We start from the raw sequence: 20984 nt of genomic DNA, 5'->3' as shown, positions 1-20984 counted from the left end.
ACAATGCACATGAAACATCATGCCATGTTTTATATTACTAACATTTCGGCAAAGCACACATACCGCAAAAATCTGGCTTCCTCCAGCTGATGAGAACTCCTCTGCGAGCGCAGGCCATCGCATAAGCAGAGACAGCGGTACACAGACAGTCTTTTCCGTCGGAACAAGAACAGACATCATAGCGGCAATTCTTCAGGTACGGAGAAGGGCTGACTTTGCGGTGGCAAGGTTCAAACAATGGAGATAACAGAACTGAGCATGAGCCTTCGGCGTACTTGGCTGAAATGAAAACAATTTCAAAACATTAGATGAGCAGTTATCAGATGTAGAAAGAAATAGGAACCACCATAAGCCATCAAAAATGCATTGACCCAGTTAGCGTGTAACACCAGGCCAAACTTGTTTGTCAGACAAACCATGAGCCAGGCTTTAGACAAAACAGTAAGCCAAACCGTGGCTTAGCCGATAGCATATACCTGAAGGAGCGTCTCCACCCCCATCGTTCAGCCTGGACACTGAGTTCCAGCTCAGATGGCCTTCTGGCGATTCCCTCACTGCGAGAAGTGAGGTTACAGGGACCCAGGCAGAGGGCCTTCTCGGTAGTGGCGCTCTCCCATCAGATGTCAAGGAAATAAACAACTATCTGACTTTTAGAAGACATCTGAAATCAGCCCTGTTTAGGGAAGTTATAAAGGTTTGATGTTTTGTTGTGCTTTTAATATTCTGTTGGGAGCTGCCCAGAATGGCTCAGGAAACCTAGGCAGATGAGCGGGGTATAAATAATATATTATTATTATTATTATTATTATTATTATTATTATTATTATTGCAGCCAGACCAGAGGAAGAAAATGCACAAACGGTGGATCAAGGCAAAAGAGGGCATGTGCCCCAGGTGGCAGTGGTGGTCTCCCTTTTCTCCCTTTCTTTGTCAAGCTCTGAGCATGACAGTTCAGAGATAAAATGCTGAAAACCAGCAGGCTGATTCTCTCTTTTTTCCACTTCAGGGAGCCCTTTCCTTGTGGACTTATCTGCAATGGAAGACGCTATGCTGAAAGAAGATAAACACGCTGCTATCTTTCACCACAAGCTAACCCTGGCTTCATTGCAAGGGCCAGTACCTAAGCGAGGGTTGAGACTGCATGTATTGCTGTCTTGCTTCTGCAAATCTTGACAATCTTCTTTGAGTTTCCAGGAATTCCCAAAGTCTTCCACAAGGGTTTCCACCAGGCCCGAAGGTGTAAGGAAATCATCTCCTTGGTTGCCATTGTAGTTGCCACACAGACCACAAGTTCGTTCCGTGAATTCTGAGGGTAACTGAAGAAGCATAGGAGTTAAATTCAGTATTTACACGTTTCAATTTTTTTGTCTCCAGTCAGCTACTTATAGGACTTCTGTTGAATGAATCTTATACAAATTGTGCTAAATATAAAAGTGCTGTATATAAAACAAATTAAAAGGCACTGGCAATGATCCCCTTACCCAAGTAAATTTTACTTAAGGAAATTTAAGTGTATATAAGTACACATTAAACTTTGTGTTGGATTAACGGTGTTATGTACTGAAGTTCTCACCCTGGGCCAGCAGGGGGATACTGTAGATAGTTATGCAAATAATGGATCGAAAGTGACGTTCAGTGATTGGAAGGATACTGTAGATAGTTATGCAAATGAAGGATCGAAAGTGACGTTCAGTGATTGGATGGATACTGTAGATAGTTATGCAAATGAAGGATCGAAAGTGACGTTGAGTGATTGGATAGTTTTAGAAAGTTGTTACAGTAGCAAGGTACTGGAGATCTATATAAGCAGGCTGACTGAGCCCTTCAGTTCAGTTCTGTTGTGGCCTCTGAATAAAGAAGAGATGTTTGAAGAATCGCTGTGTCATCTAATATGTTCACCCACAACTTAACAAACATAATAGTTTCTGTCCTCATACAGAGGACAGATCTGTGATCTTCAGGATCACAACTGACAAAATGGTGGCACAGATTGATTGTTTTGCCCATATAAGCATTCTGCATCTGCCCAACAGTATTAGGAATCTTGGATAAGGAAAGAGCCAGATGATTATCAATATTAATCTCCTCTTTTATAGCAATACAGTGGTACCTCGCAAGACGAATGCCTCATAAGACGAAAAACTCGCAAGATGAAAGAGTTTTTCGTTTTTAGAGTTGCTTCGCAAGACGAATTTCCCTATGGGCTTGCTTCACAAGACGAAAACGTCTTGCGAATTTGTTTCCTTTTTCTTAAAACCGTTAATACCCAGGGCGCATTGCTTGAAGAGGTGCAGTTCCGTGCTTCGCAAGACGAAAAATTCGCAAGACGAAAAAACTCGCAGAACGAATTAATTTCGTCTTGCGAGGCACCACTGTATCACTCTTCCAATAAACATATTTAATATGGCAGTTTATACCTAAAATGCATTATATCTGAGATCCAAGGGAGCATAATAGCTATGGATCTGAGCAGGAAAATTCCCAGTTAAAATAGTTTATCTTCAACATGCCTGAAGAATTTGCTATAGCAGGGCCTCAGAGGATGCCCAAACTCTGTTCCCATCGACAGAAGGCAATAGTCCTCTCATCGCACAGAACGTGCAAAAGACACAAAAGTGTGTGTGCTCTAGCGCATACTTTGGCACCAACATGCGTTGCAAAAAAATTTCAAAACAATACGCCCCCTAGGCTGCAATGCTTTACACAGTTTCTCAGAAGTAAGCTCCAATGAATTCAGTATGTCTTCCCTCCAAACTGATATGCATAACATTGCATTGTCAGAGTGCAATTCAGCCAAAGTTTAACCCTTTCAAATCCTACTGATTTCAAGGGGAGATTTAAAAATGTGCTGAGATCCATGGAATTTAAATATTTAAAATAGTTTATGTTGCATGCCAGCTGTCTGTTTGAAATATTATTGGGACATAATGATGTAATCCAGCCAAACCAAAGAAAACTGAACTTTTCCTAAAATCAATATAACCTTTAAAAAGTGTTCAGCTTTATAATCTATTTTTTCCAATTTTCTAGTTAAGTCTTAAGTAGGAAATGGATGTTGTTCCTCGGGACTAAAGCAGGAAAACCCAGAGTTCATTATATTTCTCAGAAGTGTCCGCCCAGGTCACTGGGAGTGAAAGTAAACCACTTCCCCCAGTTGTCTAAAACATTTGGCAACAACACACAAACATTTGTGCGTTTGTGTGCGTGAAATTATTTTTGATTGCTCCAAAAGCAACAATGCTGACCTTTAAGGAGCAGATGAAAAGGAACATGACAATTTAAAAAGGCACTGGAAATGTTCTTTAGCTTTTATCACTATCGCGACTACATTCAAAGTTGAGAAGACACAGCTGGCGTAGTCTGGGGCCTGAGTAAGTTTAGCCAGAAAAGCAGGAAAAGGTCAATCATGGCTTTGTTCTTGCATGATCTAATTTTATATATTAATCAAAATCTTCATGTGTCTTAAATCTCAGAGAAAGAATATGTCCTCAGGCTGCCTTAAGAGTCAAAACTGTGTTATCCTGAGTATTAAGTGATCCTTGTTTAAGAAGACAGGAAATGGTTTGGATTAGACCAAGATTGTGGGATGTGATCCATGAGAGGCAGTCAAGTACAACATACCTTGAAATGTTAGAGAAGACATGCAAGGGAATGTTTGGTCCAGCCAGTTGAAACTTCCTGTTCCTCCTGGCTGTTGCATGTGATAGAAGGTGGGTGTGACCTAACCAGTCCAGGTAACAAAAGGACAAGTCACACAGCACACCCTCCTCTCTTTTTGACTTCCTTCTTCGTTTGACCAGCTTTTAGCTAGGACTGCTCTACTAGCTCTCAGCTAGCAGAAGCACTGGGATTATTCCCCCATACAGGGTAGATCCACACGTACATATTTGTAACTAAGTCTGCCTTCAGAAATCCAACTGTGAACTGATGTGAGTAAACTTCTTATATTGACTTTGAATAAGATTGTGGCATCTTTATTCTTTTAAGAGGAATTCAAGGGAATTTACCAGGAACGTACAATTCAATCTGAGACAGACTGCATTGTATAATAGTGAGAGGCTCACACGAGCCTGCAACCAGCTATCTGCTGTGCATGTAAAAGGGGAATGTAACTCTGCTAAGTAAAGGAACTTGCTAGCGCAAGTTAGGAAGGATATTAATAAACAATATATCCTCTCCTGCCACCCTGAACATTCCCACAAAGATGCAATCTGCAATCTGTCTGGAGGGTGGCTGCAGCCCCTCGCAAGCTGCCCTCCGTTCCCAGGGTAGCAAGGAGTCACATCCCAGTGGCTGGCTGTTGTAAATTCGCCAGCTGGCCACATTGCAGGGCAGGTTAGCATGTCGAGTCCAAAGTTTAAATTGCCCGATCATGGGCAGCCAATGGTGTGGAGCCTGGTCATAGAATCATAGAATCATAGAATCATAGAGTTGGAAGAGACCACAAGGGCCATCGAGTCCAACCCCCTGCCAAGCAGGAAACACCATCAGAGCACTCCTGACATATGGTTGTCAAGCCTCTGCTTAAAGACCTCCAAATAAGGAGACTCCACCACACTCCCTGGCAGCAAGGAGTGGTCAGTGGACCCGAGAGCAGAAATGCTTGCTGGTCTGCCAACTGGGGTTAAAAGCTGTGCCTCTTATTTGCAGCGCAGTCTCTTCTACTCTAGAGTATATCTAGAATTTCTAGCACACCACAACCATATTTTCTTAGGGGGGGGGGAATCAATTTAAATACAAATATATATTTATGTGTGTGTGTTTGTGTGTGAATCATACCTTCATCGAAAGAGTTCCGTGCCCATCCCAGTCAATCTGTATATTCTCTTTATAGCTGAGACGAACTGCAGACATTACGGTGTGCTGGATACGAAGAGCACCTGGGAAAACCAACTGCTAATTACAGATGCATAGGGATGAGCAACAGAAAATGTGAATGTAATACAGGAAATCTAGACAGATCTAAATTGTCTGCTGAAGGTATAGAGCCAAGCGACGCCTTATGAGGCTCACATAGCAAGTAGCTATGCAGGGGGAGCTATGCACCCCCTCCCCTTGTTTTTAATTATTTTGTGTTTTTATCTTGCATTTCTATGTTGTGAAACACCCTGAGATCTATAAATGAAGGGTGGTATACAAAATAAACAAATTAATTAATTAATAATCATAATAACTGTGCTCTTGTGGAATGGAGCACTGAAAAGTTCCCTCCACAGGCAGGGAGGGCAACAATACTATGATCCAGATAAGGAGAAGACTGAGAGGAGATATGAGAGCCATCTTCAAATATCTAAAGGGCTGTCACATGGAAGAGGCTGTCACAAGAGGCCAAACGGCCTCGGTCCAGTATACCTGAAGGAGTGTCTCCACCCCCATCGTTCTACCCGGACACTGAGGTCCAGCACCGAGGGCCTTCTAGCGGTTCCCTCATTGCGAGAAGCCAAGTTACAGGGAACCAGGCAGAGGGCCTTCTCAGTAGTGGCACCCACCCTGTGGAATGCCCTCCCACCAGATGTCAAAGAGAACAACAACTACCAGACCTTCAGAAGACATCTGAAGGCAGCCCTGTTTAAGGAAGCTTTTAATGTTTGATGTATTACAGTATTTTAATGTTTTTTTGGAAGCCGCCCAGAGTGGCTGGGGAAGCCCAGCCAGATGGGCGGGGTATAAATAATAAATTATTATTATTATTATTCTCCTGCTCTGGACAGCAGGACTCGAACCAATGGCTTCAAGTTACCAGAAGGGAGATTTTGACTCAACATCAGGAGGAACTTTCTGACAGTAAGAACAATTTGACAGTGGAATGGACTCCCACAAGAGGTGGTTGACTCTCTCCTTCCTTGGAGGTTTTTAAGCAGAGGTTAGGTAGCCATCTGTCATGGATGCTTTAATTGAGATTCCTGCATTGCAGGGGGCTGGACTAGATGACCCCCGGGGGCGCTTCCGACTCTGCAGTTCTAGGATACTATAATCTGTCCATGAAGAGAGAATTGTGCACATTTTCCTATCTATCTACATAACCCCAGGGAATGTGCAAATCAAGTTTTCTGCAGATTGCTGTTTGCTCTGATTCAGTGTTAAAGAGCAGGTTTTCCTGGGGGAAAGCGCAAGGGCAAAAAATAAAAAAAGGAAAAGTACTTCAACACGGATGGCACTTTGGAGTGCCTGAAAGGAAGTCTGGGTGAGCCCCTTTCCCCGCCAAGAACTGAATTCTCTTGCACATGATCTCTCAGCAGTGAGAGGGGGCAGAAGGACTTCACATCCTTTCTTTCCCCTGCTTTCCCCTAAGCTTAATAGCAGTATGGAGGACAATTGTGACATGGACAATAGGAGGGGCAAGGGCAGGGCCGGATTTCGGTTTGATGAGGCCCTGAGCTCCCATTGCTCGGTCCCTCCTCCTGCCCACCTAGCAGTTCAAAAGCACATCAAATTGCAAGTAGATAAATAGGTACCGCTCCAGTGGGAAGGTAAACGGTGTTTCCATGCGCTGCTCTGGTTCACCAGAAGTGGCTTAGTCATGCTGGCCACATGACCCGGAAGCTGTACGCCGGCTCCCTTGGCCAGTAAAGCGAGATGAGCGCCGCAACCCCAGAGTCGGCCACGACTGGACCTAACAGTCAGGGGTCCTTTTACCTTTATCTTTAAGCTACTGAAGTTAATGGGGCCCTTTATATGTCCCACTGTCCTTTGTCAACAACAAATTGTCGCTGTTTTTTATGTTCAATATATGCTGTATGGTAATTTATGGACCTAACAGGTATCTAAAGCCATTTGCACATAAGAAAATATGTATTTTATCAAAGTAATTGTTGAACTGAAATACAATTAAGAAGTATATTAATAGTGAAATACATTTAAGAAGAAGTATATTAATAGTGAAATAATTATTAAGCTCTAACTGTATGTACCGGTAGGTTTTATTATATTTGGTTTTTTTATCTTATAATTTGGAAAGGTACATCCAGGATTTATTTTTTCTTTAAATTTTTTTGGGGGGCCCAAGTGGGGTGCTAAGCTGTAGCTTGTTCAGCTTATACGTAAATCCATATAGGGAGGTTCAAAACTCTGCTCTACTTATGATTCTTCATCACCCACCCTGTGATGCTCTGTTAAGTAATGAGTAGCTGAGAGTGGGGAAAAGAAGACTAGACTGCAGAGAGGACTTAATTTTTATATTGAGCCTCATCATTATTCCCACAGCTTGGCCAGAGTCAACAGGAGGGTGTGTTGTGTACCTCCTAATGTTAAATAGTGGGCCAGAAATTGCCTGGGGTGGGGAGGGGGAGATATGAACCCACTCCCTTGGCCCAGTCTGAGATACATAGCTGTCAAGCGTCCCTTATTTGGCGGGACAGTCCCTTATCCCAGCGCCATGTCCCGCTGCTGTCCCTTATTGATGATGTCCCTTTAATAAGCTACTGAAGGTAATGGGGCCCTTTCTATGTCCAGCTGTCCTTTGTCAACAACAAATTGTTGCTTTTTTGTGTTGAATATGTGCGATATGGTAATTTATGGACCTAATAGGTATCTAAAGCCATTTGCACGCAACAAAATATGTATTTTATCAAAGTAATTGTTGATCCCTTATTTTGGCTGCTGATCCCTTATTTTTGAGGCTGCTGGTCCCTTATTTTCAAATCTGTAAGTTGACAGCTATGCTGAGATACTCTTAGTAACGTGACACAAACACACCTTGCATGAAAGGGATTTGTACATCCTGCCCGTTCAAAGAAATGACACCACCGTGCTTCAGTTTAATAATGCTGTTCTCCTCCAGAAGCTGGACAGAGGCTGATCGGGTACACACCGCATCAGGGTCATCAGCACACTGAAAAGAAACCCAAGTGTTAAATTAGCATTGCAATTTTGATCTAGCTGCAGCCTCAGTCCATCCGTTGCTGTGAGACCATGCAAGTAATACTTGAACCAATGTTAAAATTGCTATCTGTACACAGCCAGTACCGCTGTTACGATCTATTGCTGTGTGCACCTATGTTTTGTAAGTTCTGTTTCGTTTATTTGACAGTCGCTTCCTACAACTAGCAGAAAGTTTGAAAGCAATTTACAGAACAGAAAATAAAACACGAAAGATCAATAGAATCAATAATGATAAAAGCAGGGCATTACTAATTCGTTGTAGAGTTATTCCCCCACAATGTCTAAAAACATTAAAAAAAAATTAACAAATTGTGACCAAATAACAGCACAGTGGTCAGCAGTAGGAATAATAAGCGCCTTTTTGCATGAGGGAGAGTGGGCATGTCTGGTTCAGCAGCCGTTCCTTCTCCCAAGGAAACTGAAATTTTGGTTTAGGACAGATAATTTATCAGCACCAAGCTGAGGGTGGAGAACCATAACAGCTATATTGCATATAAATGCAATATAAATTTACTGTGTTGGTATGCTCCATGTTTCAAAAAAGAGACACACATATTTACCTCTGATAACACTGGCATATATCCTAAAGCAAAACACCCAGTTCATTTGCAAATGTGAAAATGGTATTGCAATTAAGTCATCCATGGGAAATCTTTATTCTTTACAAGCTAGCATCTTGCCTAACCTACCATGGGGTATATTGATACACAAGTGAGCTGCTGTCATTATACAAATAGTCTCAATGTAAATCTCACTGTAATTATGTCAGGACACAAGATGGCCTGATACTTTATGGAGGGGAAGAAGGAAAACGCAACACCAGGCTGCCATTTAAAAACACAACACAACACAACACCTCAGGCTGCCATGTTCAGCTTTGCTCTCTTCAACATGCTGTTTGCCCAAGCACTTTGTCAAATCGGTCGGTGTGTTTTTGAGTGAAAGAGGCAGCCCTTGTTTTTCCTCTCAAGGAAGATGTTCTTACCTGGACAGTCTCTATGAAAACAGAAAAGGTGTTCTCCGCACAATCTCTGGCAAACAAGTAATGACAGATGCCACTGAAGGTGAAATGTTTGTTGTCAAAGCTCTTGAAATGTGATTGGCCAGTGACAGAGCATTCACCTGAAAAAAACAGTACCAAATATTGATTTTAAACAACATGACTTCAAGCTAAAGCAGAGTTCTCACGATCATATTAAAACAAGAAAGAAGCATTCCTGATTCAAATGGCTGGGCTGAGCAGATGTCTGCCTCAAACCATATTCCTCTCTGGTTGCCCTTGTAAGAATAACTGCTCAAAAGTAAGTATCACTGAGATCTGTAGGACTGAATTTTAAATATTTTTAGGCCTGGGATCTAAGAAAGCTGGTATCAAATGGGATGGTAGGATAAAATAGGACGTGCCAATAGTAATCATGAGATGAAAGACCTCTGATGTGATAAGTAGCAGTGTTATTGCTGTTGTTTAGTCGTTTAGTCGTGCCCGACTCTTCGTGACCCCACGGACCAGAGCACGCCAGGCACTCCTGTCTTCCACTGCCTCCCGCAGTTTGGTCAAACTCATACTGGTAGCTTCAAGAACACTATCCAACCATCTCGTCCTCTGTCATCCCCTTCTCCTTGTGCCCTCCATCTTTCCCAACATCAGGGTCTTTTGCAGGGAGTCTTCTCTTCTCATGAGGTGGCCAAAGTATTGGAGCCTCAGCTTCAGGACCTGTCCTTCCAGTGAGCACTCAGGGCTGATTTCCTTCAGAATGGATAGGTTTGATCTTCTTATAGTCTTAGTACTAGTGTGCTTACCTACAATGGACCTGCACTTAAATACGCAGCAGCAATGCATCTTCAGTGCTGCTGATGCAGCAAAAACAACATGAGAGGCAGCAGTTACAAGTCCACCTTTAAGGCAAGACATTTATAGTTCTGGTTGGTTTGCGCACCCCCTTTGTGTTCCATTAGGGTTCCAGATCAGATATACCCAATTCACTCCTTTATTTGAGCTTTCTTTTTAGCAGGGGTCTGTGGCAAGTCGTCACACTCACTTTCTAGGTCTCTGGGATAGTTTGGGGTCCTTTTTACTCTCAAGATCAAGGTGTGTATTGCTGTGTGGTTTTCTGCCCACTTTTATTGTAACCTTGCTATCTGAAAGCAGCATCAAGACACACTGTCATTTTCTTCTTCTTCGCCTTTGTAGGCATTACAAACACAGGCTATGATAAAACATCATAAAACATCAATATATAAAAATTTAAAATATATACAAATAAACAGCCATGACAAGGATTATATATCATTGGGATTTCTTCCTGCTAAATAGTGCCATTCACCAATCCAAAAGATACTATTGATAAAAACTCAGCCAGCCTTGCAGTTACTTCTGGGTTAATGTCAGACGCATAGAATCTGGTATTTTCATTGTGCTGTGATGTTAGACTACCCAAAAATGGGGATTGCATGCATTTGCATAGCTGGTTGTATAACAGACAGTAGAAAAGAATATGTTCTACAGTGTTCGACACATTCAAAGGACATCCACAATATCTATCATTTCTGGGTATGTTTAAATATCTGCCCTTGGCAAAAGCTGAGAGGAAAATGTTCAATCAAGCTAACATAAAGGACTGGAATTATTAATTTTGAGGTATAAATGACCCTGTTATCTGTTGTATTTAAACCATAGAACTTGGAGGAGCAAATTTTATATGCAGCTGACTTGGTGTTTTGTTTTTCAATGTCCCTCAATCTGGTTTGAATATTGCAATAAATACATTGCTGTCATTTTCAGTTCTGCATAATAAACCAAACTTTCTTTGTTCCTCAGGTGTGTGAACTTTTTAATGGGGCATAAGGTTAAAGGGAGAAACACATATTCATAACAGACATGTGTTCCAACTCCAGTTAAGATCCTAGCAGGAATACACATGAGTGTTAGACAGGCATGTGGGTTCAGATCCACACCTCATAACAAACTCATTAAAATAGTGTAATTTAAACAGTGCATGTATTTAAGCATTTTGTGTGTGTGTGTTGTATCAACTTATCAAGGGTCTTCAGTGTGCCATCACAAAACACCTAGTTTAAAATTTGAGTTCACCAACGGGGTAGAAATATGTATCCTTCCTTCAAAGAATCTACAACAGAGAGCAAGATACTATCTGCGATGTGAGACACTTGAGAGTTAGGACTGAAATAGATTGTGCAGATTCACTTACTGGTTATTCAATATCAACCTACCTGGGCAAGGTTCATTGCTGCAGATCCAGGTGCCATGCCTGCAAATACTGAAAAATGCAAATTTTTATTATTATTTAGATACATGGGCAAACTGAACATAGCCTATCATTATTCATACTAAAGTGCACATGACATGGAGATTCATGATGAGATCACCAAAGGTCTTTTTCTTTAGCAGTCAAGGAGATGAATTTGATGGGGCAATTGACACAAGGTAAGGGAAGCCATACAGATCCTTGTTCTTGTACCTGCATGCCTACATCTCCGCAGCTAATAGCAGCTCCTGGGGATGAGAACCTTTTGCACTTTGCACTGGGCTGTCCCCATGGAGGGAAATCCTTCTCTGGAAGCCCAGATCCTAATCCTTATCGCTGATTTAAATCAATTAAATCTCACTTCTCATGCTGTTATTCAACAAAGTTCTATTTAATGTTTTACGTAATGATCTTCAAATGAAGGGTGGTATACAAGTAATAATAATACAGTGGTACATATGCTTCAGGTTACATACGCTTCAGGTTACAGACTCCGCTAACCCAGAAATAGTGCTTCAGGTTAAGAACTTTGCTTCAGGATGAGAACAGAAATTGTGCTCCGGCGGCGCGGCGGCAGCAGCAGGAGGTCCCATTAGCTAAAGTGGTGCTTCAGGTTAAGAACAGTTTCAGGTTAAGAACGGACCTCTAGAACGAATTAAGTATTTAACCTGAGGTACCACTGTAATAGTGTCCAAGGCCTTAAGCACATGCATGAGTGTGTTGAAACTTATTCCTTGGGATCATCTATAGTTCTGGCCTGGGCACTTATTTTACACACTGAGATACAGGAGAATCATCTCCATACCAATTCATGCTCCAGGCAAGGAGCTACATGTCTGAATGTTTCCCTATCAATGAAGTTCCTTGTACATAGAAAAACAGCATGTATGGGAGACAGCTAGACTGAGGTCTCCTCCCTCACTTGAAAGCTTTCTATGTGTCAGTTGAGTGGAGTTTTTGTTCTTTGGTGTTTTTGGTGCTGTGGAACTGAAAATGTGCACCTAAAGCACCACAATCCAAAATAAACATTAGGACTTGATTTGGCTGCATGTATAGATTGGTCCTCAAGGTATATAACCACTGAGTTGGCCAGAAATGTAAGTGTCTATGGGGATAATCACACAGGGTCTCATCGCCTGTGACAACATTACCATTGTGGATCCCATTATCCTATTTACCATGAGTTGCAGTCCTGGTAGACAGAAGAGCCGGGAGAGTAGCGCTTGCCTGAATGTAGGCAGGGGCAGTCAGAACTGTCAACACAGAGGTCTCCATCAAGCAGCTTGCCCTCTAGAGAGGCCAGCAAAAACACTGTTAGTATCCACAAAACCATTTTAACCCTAAATTCTAAGGAAGAAGATTGACACAAGTCATAAATGTTTATCAGCTGACATCTTTCACCCTAGCACAATTATTTTCAAACTGTGCAGGAATTTCCTTGCAAACTTATAAGGGATTTCTATGTTTCCACATATAAGGAGATAGAGAGATAGGTAAAGGTATACGATATCTTTATTGTCATTGTCCCATGCAGAACAATGAAATTGAAAAACTACATAAAACTACATAAAACTACTACAAAACTACATAAAACATTCAAAATCCCCTAAAAACTCTGAAACCCCATTTTAAAATACACTATACTATAGAGACCCCTTATGCTGCGTTTAGAACCAGAATTGCATTTGCGTAGAAACTGTTTCTCAGGCGGCTAGTCCTGGCCTTTATAACCCTATACCTTCTTCCAGAAGGCAGAAGCTGAAAAGACCCCTGGATGGTTAAGCCCAGTCAAAGGTGACTATGGGGTTGCGGCGCTCATCTCGCTTTCAGGCCGAGGGCGTTGGTCCTCAGACAGCTTTTCGGGTTGTGTGACCAGCATGACTAAACTGCTTCTGGTGCAACAGAACACTGTGACAGAAACCAGAGTACACGGAAACACTGTTTACCTTCCTACCGCAGCAGTACCTATTTATCTACCTGTACTGGTGTGCTTTCGAACTGCTTGGTTGGCAGAGATGGCCAGACGCACACATACAATTAAGGCGGAAAGAGGAGTTTTGTTGCTGCTATCTTAAACCACCACAAGTCAGAAACCCTTGCCAAACTATTGCAAATCACCCAGAGATCTACCAGCAGATGCCAATATACCTTCTGCCCACCCTTGACCTTAATGTGCTCCTACAATATTCTGTGATAAACTGGGGCTTCGTAGGGGTTCCTCAGCAGACAAGTCAATATGGAACAGGTCCCCTGAACACCATTGCCCTAGCAAACAAAGTTTGCCTTAGCTGAGCTGCGAAAACAACTCTGATCAGAGAGCTAGTATACTACCCAGTGTATGTCTAGCTGAAAAGAATACATACTCTTACATCTCCAGGCTCAATGAAAAAGCCTCTCACAGTATATCGTCTTCATTTTCTTTCCCTAACAGCTGGAATGACTTAGAAATAATTCAGAAGCAACTTAAGACTTTGCAGGCAAAAGGAAAGCAGTAATGGATCATCATCCATCGCTGAACTCACATAGACCTTTATTTCTTTTTATTTAATAGTAGCTCTTTGATAATATGCATGTAGTCAGTATGCAAACTGCCTAATCTGGGGGCAGAGAAAAAGAGAAGAAGAGAGAGAAATAAATACTCCTAAACATTTGAAAACAGACACCAGTTTTCTTCTTTAAATGAAATGGGAAATGCTACTGCTCAAAGATTGGCTCTGTACACAAATCAGTAAATAAATTACCAGGGCAGCTGCAGCCATCAACACATTTTTCTTGGCACACTTCATTGATATTCAAACTCTGGCAGGTTTTGGCACAAGGGGATGTGCACTCCTTATACTCCAAGCCAACTGGACATCCTGGCCCTGAAAAAGTTGCAGTGATCTGAGAGACAAATCCTTTAGGAATCTACTAGTACTCTACTTATTTTATTATACAGAAGGCTGGATATTTTATTTGGTCAATTCCTTTCTCGTATTTTATTTTTAAAAACCACTTCTAAGGAGGTAAAACTTACACATACAAAACAGATAACATACTACAGTGACCATACAACATTTGGCAAATAGAATCATGTGTGAATGTTGAAATTCCAAGAAACGTTTGTGTACATCTGAAAACTTAGTTCTGGAGACAGACAGGAACTGAATATGGCTCAGGAGATATTTTGCTTTCCACGGTGTAAACATGCAGTTTGTTTGTTCTATCTCTGGCCAAATCATTTTTGAAGGAACACCAAAACCTGCAAACAGCTATTAGATACAGTTAACAGTGAGATGAGCAGACATACCACATGCACTGGGTGTTCTTTCATTCTGCCTTTTGCTCTCTGGAAACAATTACCGGTATAATCTGTCTCCACCTTCCAAGATACAAAGGTGAATGCCTGGCTGTTATTGTTGCAAATTATGGTGATTTGCATCGGGAAATGTTCTGATGCCGTGGAAGAGAAGGGAACTGCTGCTCAACAATATCTGCAAGGCAGCTTTGTGGCCACCCCTGCCCTGGAGAGTAGCCCTAATACAGTCTGTTTGTATTAAAAGAGAAGAAGAGTTTGGATTTGATATCCCGCTTTATCACTACCCGAAGGGGTCTCAAAGCGGCTAACATTCTCCTTTCCCTTCCTCCCCCACAACAAACACTCTGTGAGGTGAGTGAGGCTGAGAGACTTCAAAGAAGTGTGACTAGCCCAAGGTCACCCAGCAGCTGCATGTGGAGGAGCGGAGACGCGAACCCGGTTCACCAGATTATGAGTCCACTGCTCTTAACCACTACACCATGCTGGCTCTCATGTTACGTGTATTCAGTAAATAAGGCTACTGTATTAAAAAAAATTTGAAACTGCCAAGTTGGCCTGCTATGTACTTGCAATAGGGATCCATTCATTGTTACTAATGAATTTATGAAATGCTGCCCCCCCCAAAAAAAAAAAATCTGCAGAAAAATCATTGCAAAATTTGGAGCCTCTGTACACAGTTTGGAGACGAGGGTGAATATATAGGAGGAAGATCTCCCTGAAGTATAGAGGCACTAGACTAAACAGGGCTTTAAAAGTCTTCACCAGCACTCATAACTCGACCTAGAAGCGTGTGGCGTTCATACAGAGCCCCCGGTCGTTTCACAGACTATTGACCTGTACACCACTACTTTATTCTTCCGCTGCCACCAATTTTGTTGAAAAAACCCAGGGTTCCCTGGTGAAGCATTGAGTCTCAGTCAGGTAGAGTTAACAATGAAGATTAAAGTTTATTTCAAACACAAACAAGTTTTAAAATATATTCCAAACGATGTCACTCTATTCCCTCTCAGTCTTGTCCCTGTCTCTAACTCCTCTATCTCCCCCCCCCCAAAGAACCAATGGAACTAACTGTCAAAACCTCTGGGCTGAACCTCAAAATCATGCAGGCTCCACCCCCGGGCTTTCTTATCGGTCAACCTATTAACCCTTTCTCTCCCCCAATAGAAACATATCCCCAAAGAATGGGCAAACGCCACAAAGCTAATAGGGAGTCAGAGCAGCTGAGACCCAGTTTATGTACTACTCTCCCAGAACAGGAATCTGCATCAGCTGAAGCTTATGAATTGTCTTCAAGCCCTCAGCGGAGCACCTTACAGCATTTGATATGAGAGGTTTCCAATGGATGACCAAGGGCAATTTTGTTGGAGAAAAGCACCCGCAGAACTAGCTCACCTGTCCAAGCTTGTGAAAAGGAACAATGCAGGAGTAGCCCTTGTCCTTTAGAGGGACAGATAAACCAGGTCCTCCCTTAAAGAGGGCACATATTGTGGTGAGACCTGGACAACCGACACCCTGAGTTGTGGGTGGGTACGATTGGTCAGCCACAACACCCGATTGGTAGGTCCCTCATGGCTGGGTGCAATCTGGCCAATGGGACGCTGTCCAAATGGTTCAAGGGACCTATTTATGCCCATGCACGTGACCCAGGGCTTCCTCTTTTGGCGCGTGCATTTGGAACACCCGCCCACCTCTCTCTATATTTGGGGCTGTGCGCTTGACCTTGCTTTCCGTCGTGTGTCGTCTGTCATTGGGACAGGGGCACGGCAGGAATTTTCCCCACTTGGCTGACTGGCTGTTGCCATTTGGGTTTTGCCTGCCATGTAGCAAATCGTCACAACTTGTAAGGTTGTGGATAGGCTCTGGTTCAGGTGATAGGGATGGGAGAAGGCTCTTGCCATCCCTATGTGAAGGGTATTCCGTTAAAGGAATCCAGGGACTCGATGGTTTGGTCAACCCCTGAGAGGGGGTTGTGCCCCTGCCTGAGTCCAGGGGGACATTTGGTTGGCAGAGATAGCCCGTTCCTGGCTTTCCGCTTATCCAGGTGTTCACCCTTGGCTGACCTATGCTGGTGCCCTGGGTCAGCGCTACCTGCATGGCAGGAAGCTAGTCGAACCAGAAGCTATGCAACCATTCACTTTTTGTAATCAATAAAGTTGTGGCCTAAATTCTGCCCAAAGCCAAAATTTGAGCCACGTGTGAATTTATTTAAGGGGGAGGTTTCTGAGTCTGAACACGCAAAAGCAAAAACCCTCTTGCCTGTGGCCAGACCACCATCATAGCCTTTAACCTATCCAGATTGTCTTTCATATTGCTAGCCCTCATCTAACCCATAATTTGGTGCAGACATTCATTCAGGGACTTGGCCATGGCCACCGGGTTTGGTGAAAAGACGAAGAAGTCCTGTGTGTCATTAGCACAGTGGCAGTAACACCACCTGACAGTCCCTTCCAATGGTTACACATCTCTGCTGAAAAGCATGGATAAGAAATAGCCCACAAATAGCTGGCACCATGAGAGATGCAAGGTCAGCGCATGCCCTGTCTGTGCCCTTAGGCAATCGTGACAGCTTTCTGCTCGGAACTGGGAGTTCAAGCCATGTTCCTAGTGTTTCAGAACTCTCCAAATCAATCTGTACTGCTGTCCAGGGGATAGTCTAGAAACCAAGTCTTGGAAACTTACTGCATGAAGCGCTGTCAGGCCATCCTTCCAGAATCACACCTTGCCGAGCGCAGTTTCTGGCATACTCTAGAAAAACGGGACAGTGGCAGTTCCTATCCTGGGCACATCTGCAGATGTCTTCTTCACAGAGGCCAATGAATTGCTCGGGATCAACCAAGTGATGACATTTGGAAAACACAGTGGATGTCCTCAGCAGCTGGCAATTTTCTATAACGCCCTGCAGGTACAGAATAATTAGAGCTGTCACAAAGCTTTTACAATAAGCCTCATGGGATAAGGGTGGGTTCGGGAAGGGAAGGGTGTAACTGCAGGAATATGCAGGTGCTATTCTCTTCCTCCACCCCATGAATTGACCCTGGAGAGATGTCAGGAGCAGGGCTTCATGTCTGAATACTCTCTCCTCTGTTCACCCCTGTCTCATTCACTGCAGAGACCTCATGGGAGGCCTGGCCCTGGATTTAGGTTTGATGAGACCCTAAGCCACTGAAGCTAATGGACCCCCTATATGTCCAGCTGCCCTTGTCAACAACAAATTGTCGCTGTTTTCTTTGTGTTGAATATATGCTATATGGTAATTTATGGACCTAAGAGGTATCTAAAGCCATTTGCACATAACAAATAGGAGCCTACACAACACAACACAAAACACTGTTGCTGTAGGTTTTATTTTATTTGTTTTTTATCTTATATTTTGGAAATGTACATCCAGGGTTTTTTCCTTTAAATTTTTTTGGGGTTCCCAGGAGAGTGGGGCCCTAAGCTATAGCTTGTTTAGTTTATACGTAAATCCGGCACTGAGTAGAGGCCAAGTCCCCAGTGCAAATCTCACCTTTGCCATCAACTCATTATACAAAGTGTCTTTAGTCAAGGCACAGACTTTCCTTTCAAGTGAGGAGGCAGGCTAGATCCTGCCCCCTCTCTCTTTTGAAAAGAGTTAAATGCTTCATTATGTTATTATAAATTTTATCCTATGCTCCTTTTATTTATTAGGTTCTTAATCCCATAGACATGCCTCAACGCTGCATCCATTTTATCCTCACACTAACCTTCAGAGAGATTAATCTGAGAATCAGATTTAATGTTCACTGAAGGAACTGGCAGGACTCAAGAGTCACGCAGCACTTCTGCACCAACCCCTTTGAGTGGGAAGAAAGAGTCCGAAACCCCATAGCTCAGTTGTGGTGGGCAGAATACAGACTGAACCATAGCTATTGTTCTCTGCCCCCGACAGCTGACCATGGCACATTGAAAGGCGCTGAGGGATGGGGAATTGTGCATTCTTGAGGCAGAGGCTAGCAAACAAAGGAAGCTGTTTTTCTTTATGTAAAAGATCAAAATTCTTCCAACAGGCCCTGGTATTGCTGAACTGCTATTAATAGAACAATGTATTGCTTTGAGAATGAATAAATTAAACTAATGTTTGAAAATGCCACAAAAGTCTCCTGAATACATAACACAGAGGCTTCGCTTCTTCAGCCTGCAGGAGAAATAATCCTCTGTCCAAGCACTCTGTTTGATAGTAGTTGATACAAGCACAACTGCTGTGGTATCTTTCCGTAATCCGTAATTCTGCCCAAGTGAAGCTCAGTCTTCCCATGAGGCAAGGTGAGGTGGGCCACCTCAAAGAGAACATTTCTAGCGCCATTGAAGGTCAGCAAAGCAGATAGGTGGGGGCACAGGACACTGGGAAGTTGGCAAGCAGTGCACCCCATATTTAAAGGAGCCTGAGGTGCAGAAGTCATGCTAATGAGCCCTTAGGATTTTCTGCTTTAGGTTAAAGGTCCAAATCTAGTCCTAGTTCTGATATATATATATATTTTAAAAATAGGTTAGATCCAGACTTAATCATGCTTAGAGCAGACCCACTGAAACCAATGGAACAAGCTGATCATGACTAAGCTAAGTTCCATTGATTTCAATAGGGCTATTGTAAGCATGACTACTTGCGCAATCTTCCTAACCATGCCTACTCAGACATGCCCTATTGCATTCAGTGGGGCTTAAGGTAAAGGTAAAGGGACCCTTGACCGTTAGGTCCAGTCGTAGACGACTCTGGGGTTGTGGCGCTCATCTCTCTTTATTGACCAAGGGAGCCGGCGTACAGCTTCCGGGTCATGTGGCCAGCATGACTAAGCCGCTTCTGGCGAACCAGAGCAGCGCACGGAAACACCGTTTACCTACCCGCCGGAACAGTACCTATTTATCTACTTGCACTTTGAGGTGCTTTCGAACTGCTAGGTTGGCAGGAGCAGGGACCGAGCAATGGGAGCTCACCCCGTCACAGGGATTCGAACCGCCAACCTTCTGATTGGCAAGTCCTAGGCTCTGTGGTTTAACCCACAGCACCACCTGTGTTGCCTCTAGAGTCTAACTCTAGAGCCAACCCAACAATAGCATCACAGTTAAAATGGCTGTCGTTACCGCAAATGTGGCTCCTCCAAAGCTGGGGTCTCATAAAAAATTGGAAACTTTAATAAATATCTTTTAAAAAACAAAAACAAAGCTGGGGTCTCATGATGAAGGGTAGCAATAAAGAATCCTGTTGTGGAGGTCCCTTGGGGCATTGGAACGGGCTGCAAGCCCTCCATACTAACCATTCCATGCCAAAGGGCCATTACAACCAAAACACTGTAAGTTTTTTCTAAACAGGCAAAAGCTGCAAGTTGGGCTAGATGTGGTTAGGTAGGCAGAACTAGACTGGCTGAGGGCAGAGGAAGGAGGAATTGTCCCTGTTCTGGGAGTGAAGAGCATTGAGGGCCTTGGTGAAGCATCTCCAAGCAAAACCCCAAACAAGCCGAAAGCATCAGTCATCAGAAAGTTCAATGGTACGAAAACAAACAGGATTATTTGTATAAACCAGGACCTCTGTTTTCTATCAACAAGTGGCTGGGTGTTGCAAAAGGGAACAGAAGATGGAAAGCAGATTGGCAAAAAACAAAGTTAGCACCTCAAAGGAAGTCTAGAACATAATAAACAGTCATGAGGGGAAAGGCCTGGGTGAGGCAGTTTGGGTAAAAGACAACACAGAGACAGGATGCTTTCAGACATACATGACTTAGCAGCCGCTTCCAGTGTTATTCAGATTAGCGACTCTAATCTGAATAACATTTTGCAACCAGCTGGGCAATTCCCCTTCCCCAGACCCAAATGTGTGTATGGAAGGGTGTGTGTGTGTGTGATTTTAATTTAGATCATTGTTTATGGATAAAGGCTTACATATGTATTCTGACCCTTGCTACAACTCTGACCTCCCCATCTTAGAACTGAATGATCCCTGCTGCAGAACTTCCAGCGGTCGAGACCGCTTGCACTGCCCAAATAACTGCCTCTCTCCCCACCAGAGACCCACATCAATGCAGTCAAGAGGTCTAGAGCAGGGGTAGGCAACCTAAGGCCTGGGGGCTGGATGTGGCCCAATCGCCTTCTCAATCCGGCCTGCGGATGGTCTGGGAATCAGCGTGTTTTTACATGAGTAGAATGTGTGCTTTTATTTAAAATGCATCTCTGGGTTAGAATCATAGAATCATAGAATCATAGAGTTGGAAGAGACCACAAGGGCCATCGAGTCCAACCCCCTGCCAAGCAGGAAACACCATCAGAGAACTCCTGACATATGGTTGTCAAGCCTCTGCTTAAAGACCTCCAAAGAAGGAGACTCCACCACACTCCTTGGCAGCAAATTCCACTGTTGAACAGCTCTTACTGTCAGGAAGTTCTTCCTAATGTTTAGGTGGAATCTTCTTTCTTGTAGTTTGGATCCATTGCTCCGTGTCCGCTTCTCTGGAGCAGCAGAAAACAACCTTTCTCCCTCCTCTATGTGACATCCTTTTATATATTTGAACATGGCTATCATATCACCC

The 20984-nt window shown here is 43.2% G+C and overlaps 1 protein-coding gene across 1 annotated transcript in view; it reads right to left on the bottom strand.

The window, feature by feature from the left end:
* The window catches only part of VWF (von Willebrand factor), a 163769-nt gene that overhangs the window by 121645 nt on the left and 21140 nt on the right, over window positions 1–20984 (bottom strand). Inside the window, exons 7-15 of the mRNA XM_053387704.1 lie at window positions 17125–17341; window positions 13889–14011; window positions 12326–12437; window positions 11113–11159; window positions 8867–9003; window positions 7696–7831; window positions 4780–4880; window positions 1121–1316; window positions 64–279 (exon numbers count right to left, since the gene is read on the bottom strand). Coding sequence (XP_053243679.1) covers window positions 64–279; window positions 1121–1316; window positions 4780–4880; window positions 7696–7831; window positions 8867–9003; window positions 11113–11159; window positions 12326–12437; window positions 13889–14011; window positions 17125–17341 — 1285 coding nt within the window. The remainder of the gene's footprint in view (window positions 1–63; window positions 280–1120; window positions 1317–4779; window positions 4881–7695; window positions 7832–8866; window positions 9004–11112; window positions 11160–12325; window positions 12438–13888; window positions 14012–17124; window positions 17342–20984) is intronic.

The sequence above is a fragment of the Podarcis raffonei genome, chromosome 5 (assembly GCF_027172205.1).
Source record: "Podarcis raffonei isolate rPodRaf1 chromosome 5, rPodRaf1.pri, whole genome shotgun sequence".
Lineage (NCBI taxonomy): Eukaryota > Metazoa > Chordata > Lepidosauria > Squamata > Lacertidae > Podarcis > Podarcis raffonei.
Note: the sequence above shows the minus strand (reverse complement) of the source record. Positions and strands in the feature narration are given on the sequence as shown.